Source organism: Trypanosoma grayi (genome assembly GCF_000691245.1).
Source record: "Trypanosoma grayi strain ANR4 Tgr_219_V1, whole genome shotgun sequence".
NCBI lineage: Eukaryota > Euglenozoa > Kinetoplastea > Trypanosomatida > Trypanosomatidae > Trypanosoma > Trypanosoma grayi.
In genome coordinates, this window is record NW_008825838.1 from 1 (window position 1) to 22925 (window position 22925).

The 22925-nt window shown below is 50.8% G+C and overlaps 16 protein-coding genes across 16 annotated transcripts; all 16 read right to left on the reverse strand.

Moving 5' to 3' along the window:
- Positions 1-9: 9 nt before the first annotated feature.
- Positions 10-216, reverse strand: DQ04_02191000 (V-type H+-transporting ATPase subunit H; the record flags this gene model as incomplete). Its single annotated transcript, XM_009311611.1, has 1 exon — positions 10-216. One exon carries the CDS (start codon positions 214-216, stop codon positions 10-12), a length of 207 nt encoding a protein of 68 aa, XP_009309886.1.
- A 360-nt stretch (positions 217-576) lies between these two features.
- On the reverse strand, positions 577-1584 carry DQ04_02191010 (putative protein transport protein Sec13; the record flags this gene model as incomplete). The annotated part of the gene is made up of 1 exon (XM_009311612.1): positions 577-1584. One exon carries the CDS (start codon positions 1582-1584, stop codon positions 577-579), a length of 1008 nt encoding a protein of 335 aa, XP_009309887.1.
- Positions 1585-1822: 238 nt separating this feature from the next.
- Positions 1823-2932, reverse strand: DQ04_02191020 (hypothetical protein; the record flags this gene model as incomplete). Its single annotated transcript, XM_009311613.1, has 1 exon — positions 1823-2932. The coding sequence occupies one exon, from the start codon at positions 2930-2932 to the stop codon at positions 1823-1825; it is 1110 nt and encodes a 369-aa protein (XP_009309888.1).
- Positions 2933-2973: 41 nt separating this feature from the next.
- On the reverse strand, positions 2974-4197 carry DQ04_02191030 (hypothetical protein; the record flags this gene model as incomplete). The annotated part of the gene is made up of 1 exon (XM_009311614.1): positions 2974-4197. The coding sequence occupies one exon, from the start codon at positions 4195-4197 to the stop codon at positions 2974-2976; it is 1224 nt and encodes a 407-aa protein (XP_009309889.1).
- A 184-nt stretch (positions 4198-4381) lies between these two features.
- On the reverse strand, positions 4382-5095 carry DQ04_02191040 (e3 ubiquitin-protein ligase MIB2; the record flags this gene model as incomplete). Its single annotated transcript, XM_009311615.1, has 1 exon — positions 4382-5095. The coding sequence occupies one exon, from the start codon at positions 5093-5095 to the stop codon at positions 4382-4384; it is 714 nt and encodes a 237-aa protein (XP_009309890.1).
- A 1885-nt stretch (positions 5096-6980) lies between these two features.
- Positions 6981-7892, reverse strand: DQ04_02191050 (serine/threonine protein phosphatase catalytic subunit; the record flags this gene model as incomplete). The annotated part of the gene is made up of 1 exon (XM_009311616.1): positions 6981-7892. The coding sequence occupies one exon, from the start codon at positions 7890-7892 to the stop codon at positions 6981-6983; it is 912 nt and encodes a 303-aa protein (XP_009309891.1).
- An 877-nt stretch (positions 7893-8769) lies between these two features.
- Positions 8770-9720, reverse strand: DQ04_02191060 (hypothetical protein; the record flags this gene model as incomplete). The annotated part of the gene is made up of 1 exon (XM_009311617.1): positions 8770-9720. The coding sequence occupies one exon, from the start codon at positions 9718-9720 to the stop codon at positions 8770-8772; it is 951 nt and encodes a 316-aa protein (XP_009309892.1).
- Positions 9721-10005: 285 nt separating this feature from the next.
- On the reverse strand, positions 10006-10623 carry DQ04_02191070 (hypothetical protein; the record flags this gene model as incomplete). The annotated part of the gene is made up of 1 exon (XM_009311618.1): positions 10006-10623. One exon carries the CDS (start codon positions 10621-10623, stop codon positions 10006-10008), a length of 618 nt encoding a protein of 205 aa, XP_009309893.1.
- Positions 10624-11109: 486 nt separating this feature from the next.
- DQ04_02191080 (hypothetical protein) lies at positions 11110-12822 on the reverse strand (the record flags this gene model as incomplete). The annotated part of the gene is made up of 1 exon (XM_009311619.1): positions 11110-12822. The coding sequence occupies one exon, from the start codon at positions 12820-12822 to the stop codon at positions 11110-11112; it is 1713 nt and encodes a 570-aa protein (XP_009309894.1).
- A 330-nt stretch (positions 12823-13152) lies between these two features.
- Positions 13153-14730, reverse strand: DQ04_02191090 (U3 small nucleolar RNA-associated protein 3; the record flags this gene model as incomplete). The annotated part of the gene is made up of 1 exon (XM_009311620.1): positions 13153-14730. The coding sequence occupies one exon, from the start codon at positions 14728-14730 to the stop codon at positions 13153-13155; it is 1578 nt and encodes a 525-aa protein (XP_009309895.1).
- A 193-nt stretch (positions 14731-14923) lies between these two features.
- On the reverse strand, positions 14924-15481 carry DQ04_02191100 (hypothetical protein; the record flags this gene model as incomplete). The annotated part of the gene is made up of 1 exon (XM_009311621.1): positions 14924-15481. The coding sequence occupies one exon, from the start codon at positions 15479-15481 to the stop codon at positions 14924-14926; it is 558 nt and encodes a 185-aa protein (XP_009309896.1).
- Positions 15482-15550: 69 nt separating this feature from the next.
- DQ04_02191110 (hypothetical protein) lies at positions 15551-15889 on the reverse strand (the record flags this gene model as incomplete). Its single annotated transcript, XM_009311622.1, has 1 exon — positions 15551-15889. One exon carries the CDS (start codon positions 15887-15889, stop codon positions 15551-15553), a length of 339 nt encoding a protein of 112 aa, XP_009309897.1.
- Positions 15890-16353: 464 nt separating this feature from the next.
- On the reverse strand, positions 16354-17628 carry DQ04_02191120 (hypothetical protein; the record flags this gene model as incomplete). The annotated part of the gene is made up of 1 exon (XM_009311623.1): positions 16354-17628. One exon carries the CDS (start codon positions 17626-17628, stop codon positions 16354-16356), a length of 1275 nt encoding a protein of 424 aa, XP_009309898.1.
- Positions 17629-17830: 202 nt separating this feature from the next.
- Positions 17831-18325, reverse strand: DQ04_02191130 (hypothetical protein; the record flags this gene model as incomplete). Its single annotated transcript, XM_009311624.1, has 1 exon — positions 17831-18325. One exon carries the CDS (start codon positions 18323-18325, stop codon positions 17831-17833), a length of 495 nt encoding a protein of 164 aa, XP_009309899.1.
- A 254-nt stretch (positions 18326-18579) lies between these two features.
- DQ04_02191140 (putative DNA repair protein) lies at positions 18580-20841 on the reverse strand (the record flags this gene model as incomplete). Its single annotated transcript, XM_009311625.1, has 1 exon — positions 18580-20841. One exon carries the CDS (start codon positions 20839-20841, stop codon positions 18580-18582), a length of 2262 nt encoding a protein of 753 aa, XP_009309900.1.
- A 222-nt stretch (positions 20842-21063) lies between these two features.
- Positions 21064-22746, reverse strand: DQ04_02191150 (hypothetical protein; the record flags this gene model as incomplete). The annotated part of the gene is made up of 1 exon (XM_009311626.1): positions 21064-22746. The coding sequence occupies one exon, from the start codon at positions 22744-22746 to the stop codon at positions 21064-21066; it is 1683 nt and encodes a 560-aa protein (XP_009309901.1).
- Positions 22747-22925: the final 179 nt, after the last annotated feature.

Here is a 22925-nt window from a genome sequence, read left to right on the forward strand (position 1 = left end):
AGGCCGCCCTCACTCTTTCTTGATGTTGCGTGTCGGCACGATCAACGGGTTAAGCTGCGCCATGTAGATGAGCACCCACGACAGCCAGCAGCAGAAGGCGGCAGTGAAGCAGAGAATGCGGACAAGATCCACTTGGCTCTTCGCCCACAGTGGAGCACTCAACGCCCCAAGGCCACCGGCGGCGGCGAACAGCACCGTGCCGATGATGACGCCCATCCTCTACAGTCCACTAATGATACACACACACACACTCACTCACGCAAAGACGAGCACGCACTCCGTCAAATGGCGGCAAGAGAAGAAGACGAAGAACAACAATAACACTAGCAAAAAAAAGGGAATATATTTTATCACAGAAAAAGAACCGAGTGAGACCTACCTTTTTTTTTGCCTTTGTCGTCTTCCTGTTTGCTTTTCCCTTCGGGTAGCCAGTGCAATGAGAACATCAAGAACAGCCAGGGATAATTCGTACGGCCACAAACAGAGCCAGCCACAACAACAACAACAATAATAACAGACGCACATCATGCGCAGAAGCTGACCGTTGTGTGATCGTTCACTACAAACTAAATGTACTTAGCCCATGGGGGGAGCCACCACACAGGCGCGCTCCCACCCTCGCGAAGATGCTGACTCCTGCCACATGTTGGCCGTCCCATTCGCGCACGACACCAGTAAAAACGTTCCTACGAGTGACCAGGAGAGCTTCGTCACGCCAAACTCCTGCTGCGGCAGCACCATACGGTTCCACTCGCCCCGCGCCGGCCCGTCCTGAGACCACACCACCACAAAACCCTCGTCGGAGCCGGCCGCGATGTATGTAAACGGCACCCCCATGCTGGGAGACCACGCCACTACACGCCACGACGCATCCACGTCAACAGGCAGTTCCTGCGGCTTCCATTCCTCACCGCAGAGCGTCCACACTTTCACGCACCGTTCGCCCCCGCAGGTGACGATACGTGGCGGAGCTAGCGGCATGCCGCCTGGCGGAGGCGGCGACGACGAGCCTCCGCGCAGCTCGCTTTCCAACGGCACTGTAAGCAGTGTGCCCGGGGGCAAGGACGGCGCCCACGACAGCGAGCAGCAGGCGCTCGGGTGCGCAGAGAGCTCTGTGTGGCTCCACTGCTGATCGCGCCCGGCAAATACCATGACGGCCCCGCTCGCGCAGCCGACGGCGAATATTTTACCGTACTCCGCTGGCGCCCACGCGGCACACCACGGCGCCGACGCGAGTGTTGTGGCGTACACCTTCGCCCACCCCTCAGCTGGGCCAAGGTCGCTCCACAGAACCACCTGGCAGTCCTCGCCACATGAGAGGAGTGCCGAGAAGTAGAGCGGAGGCGGCGCCCACGACACACTCACAACGGGCCCCGTGTGGCCCTCCAGCACGACCAGCAGACTCCACCTGCTGGTCCGCTCTCTGTCCAGAGCGAAGATGCGAATGGTGCCATCCTCGCCACACGCCGCCACGCGCTTGCCAGCCGCGTCCACTGCGGCGTCCGTGACGGGGCCCGTGTGTCCGGTGTCGAGCAACACCTCGGATTCTATCGATCCTTTGACTGCCATTGCTGCGTCACCCATCTCTGCACACACGCGCGCAACAGCGACAGGGATGTGATATCATACACACGCAAAGCAAACAACAAGAACAAAAAAAAAACAAGACAGAGGAACAATTGAGTGCAGATTCATTTCTTTCGCTTCTATTATATATCCCCAAATACAAGCAAAATGTCCAATAAGATGACACTCTCTGTCCGTTTTTTTTTCTTTTGTCTTTGCGCCGTCTCTCTCCCACTCCGTTCCCCCTTAAGGGGAGTCAAAGCATGACGAGGGACTTGTGGTGCGACCCCATCATGATATCCCACCGTCGCTTCGCTAAAATAAAATACTTCTGCATGTGTACCCAACCCCGGCCGCGTGAACGCCATCCCGACATATCTAGCGCAATGGCTGCGACAAAAACAACAACAGTAGCAATGACAGACCAAAAGGACAGATACGCTTGGCTGCAGGTGTCCTGTAATAGCCACCACACACCTCTGAAGGCAAAGTAAGCTGGAACACACAGAAGCAGCAAAAACAAGCCGTAGTGCAGCAGCACAAAGTCACACGAGAAGGGTACAAGCGCAATGTTGTGCTTGCAACGCGAATACTGAGTTGCTTCGTACCAATCCGCAAGGTAGAGTCGCGTCGCCTTTACACAGATGAGTTTAGGGTGCATCTCAATCAACGTGTTAAGTGCCTGCACAGCCAATTCATTCTTCCATTCCCGTGGTGGGTCATCCAAAGAGAAGGCGTCCACAACATTCACGTGTTTGCATGCTATAACCACCCGGTGAATCGCCGCCGCATCGTTCCAGCCTTCCAACGTGAGTATACGCAGTTGGGTGCAGCGTTGTAGATACGGAACCAGGTGCGACGCCATCGGCTGGCAGAACTGAGAAAGGTAGATGTACTCAACACCGGGATTCCATCGGAATAGGGGCTCCATCAGCTTTGCGTCCAGTGCATCAAACGGTTCAGTGTTGCATGATGCAGGCACAATGATGCTTTTACATCCTCTCTCCACCCCAAAGACCCAGATCCCACGTGATCGGCTGCGGTGGGAGGGAAGAAAATGCGCCGTGTTTACAATGCAAGTTGGCTGGTCTGGAAAGCCAAAAAGGGAGGGTTTGACTGCAGCGTAGCCAAGAACCGCCTGAATGTCGTCTAGACTCCATCGGTGGAGGGGCATAACACGGAAAAATCCGCGATAGACGGGCGAATAGCTCGTCAGCTTCCGCCGCTCCGTAAAAGGATTGTAGAACTTCGGCCGCCAGCGTCTCGGCTCCATGGCATCAGTGCTTGATGGCAGGGCAAGAAAAGGAAGAGGTGGAAGCACCTCAGAGAACACTCTCAAGAAAGGGGAGGGGCACGCCTCATGCATAGCGCAGTCAAACACAACCCAAATCAAACAGCTCTGAACAGTTAAACATAGGCCTCTTCAATTCCCCTGAAGTGGACAAGTTTCAGGTTCAGTGGCACTTGATACTGTTCCAGTGATTGCAACGATACATCAATCGCGCGGCGAATCCACGACGAATGATTATGAAAAACCCCACCACCCACTTTAGTCAAGAAGATGGGGGGAATGTCGGACAACATTGCCGACATGCTTTTGTGCCGCTCTACAGACCGCAGTACGTGGAGCGCACCAGAGAGCAATGTGGCTTCGTAGGAGCCTGCCAGTACCATAGTGGCGAAAGCGGCCCATGACACCTCGGACTGATTCGGCGATAGACTCAGAGCACTGTTGTACGTCTGTGTGACGGTGTGCAACGGGGCACCAGCACCAGCACAAGCACCAGGTGTATGGAGAGGCAGGGTCACCATCGTATCCTCAACAACACCTATGCGCACTAAGCCACTCAGCTCATTCATGAAATCACTGGTGGACATGCCACGCTGCTTCGCTAACGCATCAATGCGCTGCATGAGCGCCGTCATCTGCTTGTCTGTAGACGAGAAGTACCCGTTGCGGATGGTGTAATACGTGTCGGCTGCGACGGAAGGAAGGCCATACGGCTCCCCATTTGTAATGCACCGCGTTACATCCCGCATCATATTTGCCTGTCTCTCCTTTGTTTGCCCACGACTATCTTCTCCACTCTCGTTCCCCGTACTGTTTCCGCAAACAAATCGTGAGCCCATCAGGTAGCAACGATAGGCCAGCCCCACAGCACACGACACCGCGCAGGCGGGCCCCTGCGTTTTGTCATGCACACAGTGTGCCACGCCCATTTCTGGCACGAAGTGTGGTGAGGGAAACTCAAGCAGATTAAACTGACTCGCTGCCTGAAAGACCGCATCGGGGTACTGCTGGTGCAGGGACACGCTGTCACCTACCACATGCTGCAATGAAAGAGGCATGTAACGAGAAAAACGTGATCGCAATTGAGGGAGGCACTCAGGACATCGTTCCTCCAGCTCCTGCAGAACTAGTGACAGTTCTTGTCGCAACTCATTCACAGAAGGTGTATAGAACCATCCTGCGTCTAACTCTTTGACGGGGACGCCAGGAACCGCCAACCAGCATCGCTCACGGCCCCTCAAGCCGCTCTCAAAGTGTGCCAGTTCCAAGAGGCGCGCCTGCGTCTGCGGGTACGGCAACTCTGAAAACGAGAAAACACTCTCAAAAAAGTCCGCTGTCATTTCTGGCAACTAAAGAGAATCAATCAATAGAAAACAAGAAGAAAAAGGAGGCCCTTTACTACTGATCCTCATACGTTCACGTACATGCATAACGATAGAGAAGCATACATGCTCATCGGTGGAGAGCCACCCTCACACAAAGCGATGTGATTGTTATTTTCTTTCGCTTTTTGAGCAAAGCGTGTTACTCGACACCGTCCACATCAGCGGAACCCAACAACTTCGTCGGATCCTCGTATTGTGGTGGTGAATTAGACGGCCCAGGGGCTGACGCAGCTTCTCCACATGAAGGCTGCTTTTCACTAAATGGCTGCTGGGCACTGCTGCTAATGTGGGGTATGCCACTCCCTGGTGTTGTGCCTTCTCTCTCTCCTCCTCCTCCCTCTATCGTTCCTGCTTCTTCCAGAGCTGCGGTCGTGTTTTGTTCATCCTCAGAAACGCCAACAGTGCTCCGCACACATCTGTCGACCTCTTCGTCATGTTCCAGGAGCAGTGTCTCCATGGCTTCAAAGTTTTTGCCGTAAATTAGTTGAATAGGGGTTTTATCAAACGCATTTCTCTCCGTTGTGTGCCACCCTCTCGCCAGCAGCAGCCGCGCAGCCTCCAGCTGGTTGTTGAGAGCAGCAAAGTGGAGGGCAGTGTTACCCTCGTGGTTCGGCACGTCCGGCGTCGGGCCGAACTCCATAAGCATCTCCAACACGCTGATGTGGCCATTCGCCGCCGCTACGTGTACCGCCGTACGCCCCTGCTCGTCTTTCGCCTCGATGAGGGACGGAGTCTCGGTGAGGTACACGAGCAGCGCCCTTGCGTCCCCGTGGTCGTTGTAGCGGGCACAGTCCAAAAATGCTTCTGTGAGGTTCGTCGCCTCGCGATACTCGCAGTCCTCGTTCTCCATCATCGATACGACCACCGACGTCGTCACCCTTGGTGTTGTTATTGTTGTTCATTACAAAATTAAAGAGCAGTGGAAGCGGAGACGCATGCGACAGAAAAGCATGAGGAAAAATGGTACGACTGCAGCGGCGGCAGCGCATAGCCCGCCAACATGAAGGGGAAATAGAGAGGTAGATAGATGGAGAGAAGGCGAATCAGAAGGATATAAAGGGGGGGGNGGGGGGGGGGCTCCAACACACAGCACAGTGCTCGTAAATTGCCTTGTTACTATTCAGTTCAAGCAGGTACGCGCATCAATCAGAAGAACAGAAACATGAATTGTTGTAAAGCTGGGGTTCCCCGTGGCAACAGTTTTTTTTCGTTTTGTTTTGTTTATGAGCCAGTGAAGCACGGGCGGAGAGACATGGCAGAAGATAACCCGCGGGCAGAAGTAGACGCCCAGCGGGCCAGGAAAGAAACACAAGCAAGCACAAGTGGAGGCAACAAAATGAACGAAAACTCTTACCTGGTGGGTATCACTGCCTTTCTCCTTCAAAAGAGAAAACAAACATACCTCTGCTGTTGTTGACGATTCCCTTTGCCGTTGTTGTTGTTGTTTTCATTATTTTCCCTCTGAGTGCTGAACAAGAGCGCATCTGTTCTTCCCCGTTTTTCGCCCCGTCTCTGGATTTATGTTGGTGTTCCCCCCCCCCTCTTTTCGTCTCGCACTCTCCCAGAATCCTTCACGACCGGTGAAGCTCCACATAGAAAGACAAGATGCCTCCCCACGCCCAGGAGAGAATGATACATGGCAACAGTGCACAAAACGCATCTTTCCTTCACATTCATTCCTCATTGTCTGCCTCCACTATCATTCGTTTGCACACTTGAGGATGAAAGCATTCCTTCTTTTTATTTTCCTGTGTATGCATGAAGCGTGCGTACAACAAAAAGTTAGTTCTGGCACGAAATGAACAGGCCCCATTCTTTTCTATTCTTTGCTCTCTCAGCCTCCTTGCTGCAACACCTTCGGTTCTTTTGAAATGAATGAGTCTTCATCGAGTCCACACACACACACACATTTCATCCTTTCACACCTTCTTCCCTCCCTCCCCCACTCACTCACTCACTTTCAGTCACAATCGCTCAGTATCTCAGGGTGTTCGTGCTATTGACGCCATCCCTCCTAACTTCCCTGCGCGGCCACCGGCACGCAGCAGCGTAGCGACGAGAGGCGTGAGCGGGTGGTATCCAACACAAAGGTTGGCTTGAGACGCGGATACAGCTTGCAAGTACGCAATGACGGCAAAAGAAAAATGGGAAAGAAAAAAACACACAACAGCAGAGGGAATGAAAAGGGGGAAAAAAGAGAAAAATGTCCACCAGGGAGGACTTGTCGTGCTGACGCCCCTTGCAGACACACGTTACACGGTGGTGGCGGGTGGGCAGCACNGGGGGGGGGGGGCGCACTGCGGGGGGGGGGGGGGGGAAGCGCGTGCCTGACATGGGAAACAACCAGACGTGACGGGACCTGCAGCGTCGTGCTGGCGCGCGTCCGTCCTGTTGCACATGCGTTGCCCCTTCAGTTACTGCAGTCTATTTATCTGTCTTCCTCTCTGCTGCATACTCCTCCCACTGCTCGCTCTTTCTCCCTGACGTGGCGTCCTGGTCAATCTCTCACACCAGCACATTCACATACAGGAAGGGCCACTCTTCTGTCCTCGCATCAGTCATTTCCTCCCCGCCCCCTTATGTTTCTGTCTCCATTACTCCTGCCTTTCTCACTCTTTCTCCCCTTCCACGCCTCCCTTTCCTCCTCTCTCCATCTCCCACACACACACACACACATATATATATATATATATATCCCCCCTCCTGTCGCGCTATTCTTCCTTCCTTCATCAGCCACTCTATTGGTAGAACTTCGGTTTTTTCACCGCTGGCTTGAGGATCTGGAAGGAGCAGAGAAGGTCCGCGTCCACCGACATCACTGCACCGCTGTTGTCAAACTCATTACAGTAGTTTGGAGCCGAGAAGATTGTAATAAGCTGCCGCTTCGCGAAGAACTGATAGCCGTCCTCCACTACTTGATGCGCCCGGACGATGAGATCGAACTCGTGCCTCCGTAGGAACTTCTCTACGATATCTTGACCGAATGTGAAAGAGACGCCGCGGTCGTTCTCGCCCCAACCGGAGAGACCTTCTTCAGGATCCGACCACAGCAGGTCACAGATGAGGCCAGTGTCGGCGACGTCGCACGGTCGTGCGATCTTCTTGATCTGCTCCATCGTCTGCAGCTCGGGGGAGAGGCCACCGTGGCAGCAGAAAATCTTGTCGTCGATGATGCATGCGACGGGTAGACAGTTAAACGTGTCCGTGAAGACCTTCCAGAGGCGGATGTTGTAGCGCCGCTTGCACTCGTCGAAGAATCCATAGATGCGGTTAATGCTCGCGCACTCGTGGTTGCCACGCAGCACGAAGAAGTTCTCCGGAAACTTTACCTTGAAGGCGAGGACGAGACAAATGGTCTCCAGCCCTTGTTTGCCGCGGTCTACATAGTCGCCGAGGAACAGGTAGTTCGCGGAAGGTGGAAACCCGCCATTGTCGAAGAGGCGGATGAGGTCGTAGTACTGCCCGTGAATATCACCGCATATCTTAATGGGGGCCTCCAGCTCGAGGAGAGCCGGCTGCGCGAGGAGAATTTCGCGACTCCGCATTGCGAGATTCTTCACATCATTCTCCGCTAGGTTGACTTGTTTGCCCGGCTTGGACACGCGGACCTCAAGCAGTTTATCAATGATAGCATCCACGTCTAGAGACATGACAAAAGCCGAAGAGTTTTTGTCTTTGTGATAACTTGTTGTATCTCTTCCTCTGGCTTATTTTTTTTTTTTTGTTTCGCTTACCTTTCTGTGTTTTTATTTCTTATTTTGTTCTCCTTTTCCCCCTCCCCCGGTGGATGTGTGCGTGTGTGTTATCGAGATTCCCCCGCACTCCCACTCTACCTTCCTCTCTGTATATGTCTCTCTTTCGTCCCTACTCCCTTCCTGTTGGCTTCTCTCGGCTTGATGGAGCTTACCCGTGTGAAGCCACCAACAGCTCTTCCTTTGGTAGAGGAGCGGGATGTATGTATGTGCGCTTTTGTGTCTCGCTCCCTAACCCTCGGCACGTGTGCAGCCGGCTTCTCTCTCTCTCTCTCTCTCTCTCTCTCTCTCTCTCTCTTGCTTCTTTGCTAGCGGCGGCAGCACCTCAGCTGACTCTCCTTGCTACTGAAATGTGATGTGAACTGCGAAAAACACAGCGTAACAGCATCAACACCAGCAGATGACAGTGAGGAGAGAGGGGCAGAGGAAAACCAAAGCAGAAAAGGAAAGGGGAGGAATGCATACGACACAGATAACATTAGATGGAGAAGAAATTGTGCAGAGCTCATACTTGCCACTAATTCGGTTTAACTTTTTTGTTGCATTTTTTTTTTCTTCTGTTTCCGTTCCAAATCGCAATGCGGCTGCCACAGTCGACGCATCTCTGTTCTGCGCGACACATCTGAAGAGTCACCACCTGCCACGAATCACCCCGAGCAGAGCCAGGTACACGGGTGACTATAGCGGCAGCAACAACAAGAACAGCAACCACAACAAAAAAAACTTGAGCGCACTACGACTGGATACACCGCCCAGCACACCCATTGTTAACACACTACACTTGTAGAGGCGCCCCAAGAGAAACCCCCTCTCTACCACGGACATCAGTGGTAGAGTCCTTCTCAATTGTGACAGCTGAAGTCCCACGCAGACTCACTGCAAAGCGCAGCGGCGGCGTTGGTGCAGGCCACTCCGTCTCGTGTGTCTTTACAGAGCCACAATAGAAATCAATCTTTGCTGCTGCGTTCGGCGTGAGCACTACCTGCACCATGACGAGGTCTTGGCTCTTAAAGCCAACCCCCATGGTGTATGTCCGCTCATCATTAAAGGAGCACACCAGCTCCCCAGTGTTACGGTAGGCGATGGAACTCCGCTGGTACTGTAGCTCTTTGTTTTCACACACATATTCCGCATCGATCAGGCCCACTGTCACCAACTCACACTTGTCTATGTGCAGCGTAAGGACAGATTTCCCGTTGGACGGCAGAGGGTCATTGCCGCATGTGCCGAGGATGCTGTCAGTGCTGAAGTGTGTTTTGTCTGGCGACACTCCTGGGCCACTCTCGAAGTGCCACTCTGCTGGTGGGTCAATAAGAGCACGTAGCGCCTCGATGCGGTAGTACTCAGCGTCCTCTGCCAAAAAGACAATCTTCTCGGTGTCAAGCGGCAACTCATACCCGCGCAGGTAATTAACAATAAGCCTGAAGTTCTCTGGATCACGGTCAATAAATGGATTACCCCTGCGGTCACGTGGCAGACCCGCAAAACCATTGTTAAGCCACTCAGAAAGTAGGGAGGGCACCGAGCACAGAGTACTTGCCAATGTGGTGATGCACTTCCCACCAACATTGAGGCAAACGCGCCTATCACCGTTGGGGCAGAGAGGAGGTGAGGATGTGTGCATAGATGCACTGCCTTCTTCTTGCACACTTGTGTCCTGCACCCTCATGGGTACTTCATTATCACGGCTGATTTTAGACCTTTTCAATGGTGGACCGCCCTTCATGGCCGTGTAATCTGTTTTACAGAAAAACACAGCAGGAGTTAAATTAACGGTTTCCTTTAAAATCCTTCGCCGTGGCTTCTGGTTTTTCTACTGTTGCCCTGTGGGCTTTGCTTCCTTCCTACAAAACGTGTGGGGAAAGGAGGTGTGTGGAGTGTGGCAGCTGCAGAAGTGCGGCTTCTTTCACTCTGTAAGGACCTGATAAAAACGCATTGGGCCGAAACTCTGTGTGGTTCTGAACGGACCTGCAGTTGTGTAAGTACACGTGTGAAGACGCTCTCTATCCTGCTACAGATCGTCTGCTAACTGTAAACAATCCTCATCGTCATAAATTTCCACGGGGTTCCTTAAATCTGTAGGTGTAGCAGACAATTCGGCTACAGCCGCCGCCCCAAGGCACACTTCGCCTGCACCTTCGTCAACAGTCCCGTGAAGGACAGCTTTGGGTGCACCCGGCACACGGCCGCCGCCTCCGCCACTGTGCATCAGCACATCTGCAAGCGGCGACGACGACGATGCATCGCCCACATCGAGACTTCTCGCGTTGTCGGACGGTCCCTCTGGCAACAGGAGGGCGGCGAGGTGCTCGAGGCAGACGATAAGCACCGGCGGCATCAAGGCAGACGTCACCAGCACTGTGACATCACAGAGAAGAACGAGTGCCCCCACCGCCAGCACATCCGGGTAACGGCTCGACACCGCACCGTGGATGGCGCAGTGTACCGTCCCTGTTGCGTCCCGCAGCAAGACAGTGCAGTCCTGCGCAGACTCCACCACGACCTTCTCCACTATGCCGCCGCAGCAGGCCACCTTTTGCGACGAGGGCAGCGCACTGACCTGGCACAGCGTCCCCAAAGTAAATCCCCTTGTGGATGCCTCGCGCTGCAGCAGTGCCTGGATATCCATCAAGAGCGGTGTCTCACACGTGGCACGTTTTTTTCCCACTTTGCAACGGTCCCCTTCAAAAGAGTCACAGAGGACCAAAGAAGTGACGATGCGCGCAGCGTAGCAGGAAATCTCTTTCTCTGCCCACTCTACAGACACACACACACAGGCACACACACAAACACACACCATGACAGCTGCACCTTTACTCTCTGCAGCAAAGCCTATTAAAGAGACATCGCAGCCACCACACCTCGAAACTTACCAACAATGAAAAAAAGGCAGGGATAAAAGCAGCTGCTTCACAGTTCCCGATGCAAATCTCTAAGAGCGCAGAGGAGGAGCCACATACACGCATACATTCGCAAGGAAGCGCACATACACTACTCTTATTAAACAAGTATATTGCCCTATCACCCGAATATTTTTTTCCGTTTTTTCCCTTGTTCGTGTATGCATTCTACTCCGCACAAATGCACACACACACACACCGACACAATCACGCCTCTACGCCGTGTGCTGGGTGTGCAGAGCGTAGAGGGCTCCAGATAAAAGCGCCATGCGCAACCCCCACAGCGTCCATCGATTTAGTGAATCGTTCGTACACTGCGTACACAGCAACGTGTGCACAAGAATTGATAGGCTGAGCGCAAATAAGGGGTAGGATGCCAACGCAACGCCAGCGAGAGCGGCCAAGGCAAACAGTGTCATGACAGCCGAGTCAAATGACGAATGAGAAGCTGCTTCCTTTTCACCGGCCCGTGCAAGCTCAATGAGATTGCGTAGTTCTTCTTCCCGTACTGCACTCTTCGTGCGACGATGCGAAATCATTTTCTCTACACGTTCAATTGTGAGTCTGTCGTTCTCCTCTTGTTCATTTTGAGCGAGCGACTCCACAATAGACTTTGCGAACCAAGCCACCGCAGCCACAACGCACCAGTGCATGGTCACCATGAGAAACGACCCCGAATTCTCCGTATCACCTTGCACAGCGCCCCGCGCTCTCGCAGCAATGCTCTCACGCGCATTTACTATGGCGTTAACAAATTTGTTCACCAGTCCTTTGGTCCCCTGCGGCGCCGCCCAAGTGGGAAGAATCACAAAACTAGCCACTGTTTCACCAGTACGGCGGATCATACGTTCAATATTATCTCCGGAGAATAGAAACACAAAAAAGACTGCTTGCATGTTGACCTTTATCAGTGCCTTACCGATGAAGGTGGCACCGAAGAAGGACCAGAAAGGCATGAGGAACTGCCCACAAGCCATGCCACAAAGGTCAAAGGCCATGTTAGGCCATGCGGCAAGAAGAAGGATTGCCCAAAAACCATAAAGCTGGATCTTGTTTAGCGTCCAGTTCTTCATGCGATTCAGAACATCGTACTTTGAGTCTTCCTTCAACTCCGCATGCCGTTGACCTTGGAGTGCGGCAGCGTAACTCAAGGCATATGGCGGAATTTCCCCAATGGCGGTCCCTGCCCCCCATAGAACGCAGGCGGGAATTACCTTTAGCAAGCGAGCAATGGTGGATGGAGCCTCCATTGCCAGTGTAGGGGTGATGCAGAGAAATGTGCGATCGCGCGGGCCGTAGAAGGGGTTCACTGGGTATGTCCAGTAGTTGGAGTTGCCGCAGGAGTCCGCGGAAGCGCAGGCCAGGTAAATGTGAGGAAACAAAAATAGCAGCCCCGAGTGCATTCCAGTGCCCAATCCAATGGAAGAGAGAATACCGAGCACCAGCCACCACACCGCATCCGCAAGCAGGTACTCCACTTCTCGCCACGTCCCCTGCCTAAAATATGCATCACGTCGAAGTGTATCACCCTGTCCTTCTTCCCACCACGCCACAAATTGCGCCTTGTTCAAGCGTGTGGTGTCTTCTGGAAAGGCGGCGGACGCCTGCTCACCGGCGCCAGCTTTATGGTGCATAACCCGAGTGTAGTACGTCTCAAAGTCAGCTGGTGAGACGAGACCGTCACCATCGGTGTCAAGTGCATGGAAGGCGTGACCTGAAGGGGAATCGATCCAAAACAGTGAGACTCCAATCGTAAAGAATATGAGAGGAACAGCAACAAGAAGTGTTGTTGGTCGCATATGTCTTGACACGAATCGAGCGACGGACTTCACGCACGTCAGAAAGAAGAGACGAAGAGTGCGCAACGGCTCGCGCAGAAGGTTGATCTCCTCCCGTTCACGAGCCAGTAGGTCTTTCACCTTTTCCATTAACGCCCCAATCTACCTTCCTGAAGAACGACGATAATCCTATCTCTTTTCAGACACCATCAGAGAATCAACAAAATAAAAAGAAGACCCCGGGTACATTTGGCGTTGAAGGGTAGAGAGAGTATGTATAGCCGAGATTATGGTCAGAAACTCCAATCTTTCAATAAATGTTTGTTGAAACGTGTTCGTTTAATCAGCTTTTTTTTTCTTAAACATTTTTTTCCCCTTTACCGTGCTTCTCTCATTTATATCATCCGTTAGCCCTTCACCGAATGGAAAACACATGAAGGACAGAACAGAAAGGCAGTCCTTGCCTGCGCGTTTTCATCCCTAAAACCGAACACTCTGCGTAACCCCAGACTTGATGGACGATACACCAATAAAGCCCCCCTCTGGCTCAGGCTGGACAGTGCGTGTCTGGGCCTTGTGTATACGCATGCCCTTCTCGTACTTGCGACGCTGCGCAGTGCGTGGCGTCTTGCGGTCCTTCGGGCGAGACTTGGTGAGACCGCGATGCGTTTCGATCTTCTTGCTCGTCTTGCGCCTCTCCACCACTGGCTCCACCAACTTGGGCCTCGGCCGTGACTGATCGGCCGCCTGCTGGAGCTCACGCTCATGCTCTTCCTCCAGCAGTGTCTCGTAGTTGCCCTCGTCTTCATCCTCGCCTTCGCTGAGGAGGTCGTCCTCAGCGCCATCATCATCATCATCATCAAAATCATCATCATCATCGTCCACAACGCCGGTGTCATCGTCCTCATCAAAGTCATTATTGTTGATGTTGGTGGTGTCGGTGAGCGCACGCTGGCGCTTCCGCAGCCGCTCAATGAGCGATAGACCCTGCTCCTCCTCTTCATCATCGCCGGCTGTCAATTTCGCAAAGTACTGATCCTCATCCTCGTGGTATCCCAGCGCCGATACTGCTGTCTTGCGATCAAAAGAGGAGGCTTCGTTGGTGATGTCTGACTTCTTGGCCCGTATGCGATTCATGGTGGCCAACTCTTCCTTCTCAATCTCATCGGCCTTCTTTATCGCCTCCAGTTGCTTGCGATTCTTCTTGCCCTCTGTATTCGCTGCGAGTGACCCGCGCTCGTTGTGCTGGAGCGGGCGCAGAGAGTCAAGGTGAGCCGCGGCTGTGGTCTTGCCACTGAGGAGACGATTAAGCGAGTAATGCAGCTTCTCCTCCAGCGGGAACAGCTTTTCAAGATACACGCGTATCTCCACCAAGTTGTCAATGACTGGGTGCCCCGCCACCTTCTTGCCCTCAGTCTTAAGGAGCAAGTAGAATGTGACGTGCATGCAGTAGCTGAGCATTAACTGCACTTTCGTTTCTAGGAACTGGACGAGGCTGCGGTCCGCGTCGGACAAGCGACGTTGGAAGAGTAACTCCTGGAGAGGCTTGGCTAATTCCTTCACCTCGGCAAGGTACTGCCTCATCTCCTCCAGCATCTTGATCATCTCTGGAGACTCCTTCTGCACGATGGCTATGCGTTCCGAGGACGAGAGGGCAGCGTAGTCACGCTCCACAGCCTCAATAACAGGTGCAACGTTGAGTGTCTTGCTTGTCTCACTGCTCCGCTTCCGCTTGGCGCCAGCCGTGATGCCGCCAACATCAAAGTCCGACTCGATTACCTTCCGCCGCATGCTCTTGTTTACCTCCAAAGCGAGGGCCTCCTCTTCTAGATGGGCTCCCCGTTCGTCATCATCGTCATCGTATCCCTCCAGCTTGTGGGCATCCGATGGCAGCACAGCCGCCAGCTCTTCACGTTCCTTCCCTTGTGCCTTGCTGCGGCGGTTGTGGACGACATCTTCGTCCTCTACGGCGTAATCTTCCACGTCTAGATCAAGGTCCTCGACAACCTCCTCCTCCTCCCGCTTGGAGCGTTTCTTGAGCGACCCCTTCTTCGCCATCTGGAAAGGAGGGGCTTGCTCACTCTATGTGGAACTACAAAAGCCAACACAGTCAAAAAGAATGACAAGCAGAAAAGATAACGCGAAGAGAAGGAAAACAAAAAGAAACAAATGCAACTGCGTACTCTGTATTTGTAGTAAATACAAACCACTACTACTTCACATTCACTAGTCGCAGAGAGCATTGTGAGAATTAGCCCCATAACTCAGCCGCATCCACGGCGGGACCGTAGACACCACGACTAGAGACTCCCTGTTCCCGGCACCATCGCCCACGAACACGCTGCAGCTTCATATACCACCCCCAAAATTCTACTGTTTTGAGCTCCTCCACCCTCCGTCTGTCTCTACGCATTTTTTTAGATGTATCAATTCTTTTCTCATTGGTGTGTTCAAAGACGACACGTGGGGTCATTGGCAAAACGGGTAAATGACGTGACTCCCTCTGAGGCTTTGGATGGTTCGCAAGCAGCTTGTGGACATCTCTAAAACCCTGGTAAAGACCAGGCTGTGGGGTGGCTGGCACTTGCCCCTGGTAGTCAGTTCCTGTTCGCATGAGATAACGGTGACGGAAGTCAGAGACCCAGAAAGATGGGCGTGCATGGTTTTCATTCATCACTACACGCCAATACTGACGGTTATATGAGTTTGTTCGGGAGCCACTCCAGCGACGGTTGAAGTGGCGAATCTTTGGTGGAACAGGATAGGCCTGAATTGTCTTGCGCAGCAAGAATGTATTAAGGCGCAGCATAACTACAGAGCCTGAACTAACTATAGAGCTATTGAATGATTAGTAAAACAGAAACAATTAATAAAAGAATCATATTGCCTTGGCACAAGTACACAAAGAGATGGCTGTATTAAGTTGAACCCGAGCATAACGGCGGGGTTTCACCGTAAACTTTTGGGAACCAGCAAGAACGTCAGAGGGACACAAAAAAAGACCCTCGCATACGTTTATAAAATTGATGGTGATGCCACCTTTGGGGGTAGTCCGCATCACGAGGGTTCGCAACGCTGTGTGATGGGGCTCTGCTGCCCCTCCAATAAACCATAGAGCCTCTCCAACAGACTCACCAAGAAGGCAGAAGCATACAACTCGACTGGAGGCCAGGTAGAAGATGCCGGAATTCTCATATTCCATTGGCGGCGGCTGCATCGGGCGTAACTGACAGTGCCCTACCCCCCCCCCCCCNCCCCCCCCTTCAACTCACCTGACAAGGGGGCGGGGAGACGACATGCGCTTCGCCACTGCAGCGCAGGGGGAAATTTGCGATAGCATTTTTTAAATATCCAATGCGGACCACCATCTTCACGAACACAGCAAACTGCTCACCATGTGCGATTCATTGCTTTGGGGGGAAAAAAAACAAGAACACAGAAAAAAACAAGATATCAAGTACAAGAGAAGAGTTAACGGTCTCCACCTCTCAGAATATGTTTTTTTTTCATGTTTTTTGGGGGGGAGGAAGGGGGTTGTGGCCACCTTTATGAAAGTGGTAGCATACATGCCAAATCTAATACATGCGGGCCTAGTCTCCCTTCAAGCAGATAATGAAACAAAAGCTAAACAGCCAGCAATCAATAGCACAACAGAAGGGATGCATAGAGACAAATATGCTCTCAGTTCAGTGCATTGCGTGCATGGAGTGGCTGCTGGGTCATTGTGTTGTACTGCCCTGGTACAATCTGGGAAGGAGTGTACGTCTCTCCAGTGGCTGTATCGTCGCGTGGGTGATGCGCAGAGTGGTGCATAGTGTACGTGCCTTGTTGAATATCGAAAATACTCTTCTTGCTGTAGTCCTTGTTAATTTCGGCCTTGTTAAAACGATTCATGAAAGAATCTGAGTATTCGGTAGCCCATTTGCCATTATGCCGCATCATGTGCTTTTGTGATAGCGACAACACGGTTTCCTCGTGTGCCGGAGTCAGTGTGTGGTACGTCCTGGGAAGCGGAAATGTTGCGTAACGCCCATTTGTTTCCGCAGCTCCCGGAATATCGTACGGGGCATGGCAATCGTGAGTCGTGCTCATCCATTGGCTTGCAGACCACGTTTGGTATCCCTCGGGTAATGCATTTGTATTCATGTCTTTCACTGTTTCTTTCAAAAGGCCTTCATCCACGTTTCGCTCCCGTTCAAGCATCTTCGTTGTTTTATGGCGTCGCACTGGTCCTTCCTTTTCCACCAGGTTGTACCGGCTCTTGTACACCGCCAACTTATTTTTGCCGTCAGGATCATTCGGGTCCACCTCCGTGACGCGGTAGGAGGATGGATCGATGCCACTCATATCACAATGCTCCCATGACGACGGCCGATAAGGATCCGGTTCAAAAGTCTCAAAAGGCGCACCCTTTAACCCCTCACGCTCCCTTGTGGAAGCCTCAACATCCTCATTCCCTTTCCGCAACGCATCGAGAACATCAGGATCGAATACACCTTTTCCAATCGTACGGTTCTGTGTCGTTGTGGTTTCCATCAGGCGTGGCTTCTTACCTCCAGCAGCATCCACACCCAAAGTAGCCTCACCGCTCTCCAAGGCGTGCAACTGGGCAGCGTTCAGTTGGGGTTGGCCCTCTGAGCCATCTCCCTTGAGACGGTGAAACCCTATGAGCGTGTAATCTAGTGTTTGGGGTAAACTTGTCTTATCCTCTGGGAAGGGAACGAGCTTGCGTTCAATTTCCATCTCAAAGCGATGCGGTTTCTTTCCCGCAATGTCATCTGGTTCACGAGGAGGCACCTCGCCAGTGGCTCCCCAGTAAGCACTGCTGGCAAAGCCGTCGTTAACGTGCGACGCAAGGTAGTCCTTTACGGCAACCTCATCTGCGAGGGACCTCAGCGTGCCGAGCGAGCTTTGTGTTCCAGTGCTGCCCATGGCGGTAAGCGTTGCCTCCTCCATCTTTTCTATCTGGTTCAGATTACAGGTGTAAAATTCATTCAAAAAAACAGTCAGTGAACAGAAAACAACAAAGAGATATCATTTTCATGACTAGTCATGCAGCAAATTACATAGCTAACTTGGTTTTAAGGCACTGAACTTCTCTGTATAGAGCAATCGTTCAAGACACTTGAAAAAAAAAGAAAAGGTACACCTTAGTCATTCATTGACACCGTAATTCTCCTAATAATTCCAACTGTTCTTTCTGAAGTGCTTCTAAAGAGCTAGAAAAAAGCTGGACCTCACGCAGGGCACGCTGCACTTCTTCTCGGCGCTTCTGAACCTGCCTCAGTTCCTGCTCCAAAACACGATTGGTTTCCTTTTGAGTGGCAAATGTGTCTCGTTCCTGTCCAACCGCGCTTACAATCATACTCATAATTTTTTCAATAGGCTGGCCGGTGCTTTGCAGTGCTGGATGCAAATATGACGGAGACCTATCCATAAGCATCACACAAGGCGGATCTTGGAGAGATGAAGAGTGTGCGGTTTTCACTTCGGAAACGGTGTTCCAGCTTGTTTCATGATGCGCTGCAGGTGATGGTGGGTTAGGAGGTCTGAAAGTACCGGTAGAGGTTTGCTGAGCCCATGGGTTCGTTGGCCCAAGTGTCGGCGAGACGTACTGTGAGGACGATTGCTGCACTGGCACAGGCACTGCCATACGACAAGGGGTAAGACGTTAGCGGACACTCTTCCCACGAAAGAGGTAACTTTGCTGATACCAAAACAGCAACAGCAATAACAAAAAAAAAAGAATGCAAAATAGAGAAGGATATACAATAGAGGGGAAACAAGGCTGTACAACCAAGATGCTTCGTTTTGTATCGTTCCACATCATTTAAAGCCAAGGCAACAACGAAAACTCATAGCCCAAGTGAAACGATGCCTCCAAATAACAGCAAAAAAAGACGTTGGTTAACCGCATTGACTTTCACTCACATCCGCACTTGCATTGGCTCCTCCATTTTCTTTTTCTTTATCCGGTACGTATTGCAGACGAGAAAGCAATTCCCTAAGTTTTGACGCAGCAACAGAGGCACCAGAGTCTCCTTTTGTTGCTGCCCTAAGAATAGCGTCACCAAACTCTTTCTTCCGCTGACAAATCTCGTAGCAATACTGCTCAATAGTATCCTCAATAATGATACGCGTGACATATACGTGTTTCTTCTGGCCTATACGGTAGCAACGATGAACTGCTTGTTCTTCAATAGCAGGATTCCACCATGGATCTACCACCAGCACGTGATTTGCAGCTGTGAGATTCAAGCCAACACCAGTTGCTGTCTTGCTTGCAAGAACAACACGTATCTCTTCACTCGATTGAAAACGGCGAATCACAATGTTACGATTAGATAAGCTCATAGTACCATCCAATCGAAGATGGGTGACGTTCAAACTGTCCAATGCAACAGAAATAACGTCCATAAAAGAAGTAAAATGTGAAAAGATGATCATTTTGTCCCCCGGATGCTCTTCTGTCATCGCCTCAATACAGTCCAATATCATCCGAAGTTTTGTACTCATCTCCAACTCACGTCCTTTGAACTTTGCGATACGTTCTGAAGATGACAGAGAATGACTCTTAAAAATTGCACTGTTGTTGATGGTGGTCCCACAAATGGGGCATGGTAGCCTCGCAGCCATATCGTCACCGTCAACAGCCTCACGAAATCGGAGTAAAAGGCATTCATGGCAAAAGTGATGTCCACACTTCGTTGTTACAGCTGCAACTGCCTCGCTCTTGCAAATTCCACAGACAGACACCGAAAGCGCTCGACCTTCGCTGATCCACGGATGGCAACATGCTTGACGTAATCGAGTCATCATAGCAAAAATGTGAAAAGCCCCTTCCTTATGTTCTGATGTCGCCAGCGCCGTCCTCGAGCGGGCAAGTATGCTATTGTATTGTTTAGACTCCTTGGGAGAGAAGCGTTTCATAACCACAACCTCACTTTTAGGAGGAAGCTCCACCAAAACCTCTCTTTTTCCACTCCGAATCATGATGGGACCACGGCGAAGAAACGCTGGCTGAAGTGAATGTGCTATGCCTCGCTGGAGCACCGGGTCATTCAAGACCTCCTCTGGATTGCATCCAGGAAGCACAGGAAGGCGTGGAAGACCAACAAAATGAAGAAGGTTCTGAATGTCCTCAATTGTATTGTGAAGAGGTGTAGCTGTGACAGCCCATCTGTGAAGACCCTGCAACTCCTTGACTGCCCGCCACCTATGTGTCCTAGAATGACGAATCATGTGTGCTTCATCCAGGATGATACGCTTCCAGCGAACGTGAAACAAAGGTCCCGCTTCCTTTCTGTTAAAGGACAAGTTATTGTCGTTGAACGTGGGTACCAGAGCGTCAAGAGCCGAGTTTGTTAATGTATCGTATGTTGTGACCACAAAGTCATACAACTCCAACTCTGTACTGCTAATAAACTTGCTTTGTCCGTGGTATAGATAAACCTTCAACCCTCGTGAAGACTTTACTTTAGATTCAATCTCATTCTTCCACTGCAACATAAGGGCTGCAGGGACGACCACAAGAGTTCGGAGCTCTTTCGACTCAATCTGATCAAAAGAGCGCTTTTGTTCATCATCCAGGAAAGCCAATGCACGTTTTTCATATATAGGATGAAATTTACTTGTGAATTTGAGCCATTTATCAACTTCGCATCGCACTTCTTTTATATTTCCGTCACGTTCAATTACACCTTTTTCCACTTTGTTCATCAAAACTCGAAGCTCCAACGCTGGTCGATTAATTCTTGAACAATTCGCAACGACACTGATGCGTTGCAGCTGCCGTATAACAGTAAGCAAACGATATCCAGCAGCCTTTGATTGCATCTTCTCAAACTGTGTTTTACGTATTGCTTTGTTAAAGTAATGTGATGAAAGACACAAGCCAATCATCTGAACCGTCTTCCCCATTCCAAGGTGATCTGCCATGATTCCCCCCACGTGGTCGCGCTCACGCAGCATCATCCAATGAACACCCTCTTTTTGAAAAGGGAGCAATGCTGTTTCCATGTCCGGAACATCCACCGTGTCAAACCCCTCATACTGCAGGGAAGAGTAAAACCCCTGAACAGACGCGGGATCGCTAGTTGGAAGTGAGCCTTGTTTCACTACCCGCTTCAGGTGGGTTTTCTGAAACAAGAGGTGTCTATAGGCCCGCATCCGTTTGTGTTTTATTGCTTTGGGGTGTATATTAAGAAAGGGAAATGGGGCGGAGGGAATTTAGCCGCAGAAAGACCAGTAAAGAATTTCACACTCATTTCGCACACCAAGGAGGGAGGTTTAGAGAATCACAAATAAAAAGTTTTTTTTTACACGATAAACCTTCTGTAAAGAAAAAAAAACACTACCTCATAAAAAAAACAGACAATCCAACACTTATGCTCAAAAAGCAAAGGAAGTGTATTGACTTCCAGATTCACTGTTTGACACCGCCGCCGCCTTATCAATTCCCTTTTTGATAAGAGAATCAGCCTCACTTCTCAAAAAGCTTTCAATGAGGGCGTTCTCACCTGGAGATTCCGCAGGCAATTCAAGTATGCACCAAGATGTACAAATCATTCCTTCTATAAGAGACTCCGTATCTGTAACAGGTTTTAAAGAATCAGAAAGCTTGATAGCACCTGCTGGAGGCAGTAGGTGATCATCACTAGCTTCACTACAAAGCATACCCAACTTTTGATGTTGAAATCTAATGCAGCTCACTAATTTTTCAAGCTTTTCCCTTGAACGAAAACCGTTTAGAACACACGCAGAAAACAACGGAGTTACAGAGCATACATCTGCCTCATATGAGGAAAATACTTCTGTATTGGTTCTCTTAAAGGCATTCTCTTGAAAAACAAAGGAGGTTCTTTCCTGACGTCGTGGAGTAAACGGCTGAGCAAAAACCATTGCTTGATGTGTGGCACCAGACTCTCGCCATAAACTTTGACATGCGTCCAAAAAATGATAATGACGAGGCGAGGGTGAAGCAAAAAGATAATACTCAATAAGCTGACAGAAGAGCTTCGACATGACATTGGTAGCTAGCTCAACACCAAATTTAGTTGTAGGTTCACCTGAAAAGTACGCATTGAGTGAGCATTTCAACGCCGAAAATAAACAAACGGCCGCAAATTCTCCAGATGTTCCACTACAAAAAACATTGAAATCAAGCAACTGTGATGAGTATTTCTCGTCGATTGTCTCTCCGTTGAGTATTTGAGTAATTTGTGAAATGAGCGTGACGCAATTCTCAACACCCTGAATGAACAATTTCTCTGCCAACATCAGCTTCTCCTCAAGTGAAGGGGAGTTGGACACACACAAGCAAAGAAAAGCTTTACTCCATATGGGCCACAGAAAACACTCTTTGGGTGAAGTGAAATCCGAACGCCACTCCATTCGACGCTCTTCATTAAGTAATGGAGCAAAATGTATACCGCCGCCCTCCTGCAGACGTTGAATCCTGTTGTCGACACTTGCTCGAATCATCCACAAAACCCTATCACGGAGGCAGTGAATCCCTTGAAGCCTACTGAAGTGTCGCCATATAATTTCTTGTCCAAACACAGCAACTTTGTTTTTGCTTGCAAGACACTTAGCCACATGCATCTTCGCCTCCACCCAGCACCTTGAGATAGGAGCTCCATCAACACCACTCACACTGCTAAACCACTCATCAAAAGTAGACAACGATATATATGCACCACCACTCTCAAACACAAAGGCTTGTACCAACACTGCCAAGACAGATGCTAAAAATGGACGCCTAGGAGGTTCAAGAGGAACATTGGAACGTGCGAATGAAGCTGGAACACATCGTTTGTCAATCAATTGAAAATGATGCACAGTGGCTCCCACTTGTTGTGCCAAAGATTGCACCATATCATCGAGGCTGTACATCTCATTTCCTTCCTTTCGGCTCTGTTCGCATTTTAATCTAGAGCTCCTCAGGTAGTACACCTCAACAAGCTGCGCTGCAAACCTGGCCTGAGGGCGTATTTGAAGATCATCTGTCACCTGTTCTTCGCTTTTAATCCTTTTCGCAGGATTAAAGTCCTCAAACTCAAAATCCTCAAACATTTCTGAAGAGGAAGGAAACACTGAAGAGCCCCAGGCACAAAACACATAGGGACAAAAAAGAACTAGACATTTCCCTATGCATCATCAATGGCCAAAGGAGCCGGCATGCGAGAAAGCAAAAATCCACACATTACCGCCGCTGTTTCCCCCACCCTTTCCTGGCAAAACCCCCCTCCCGC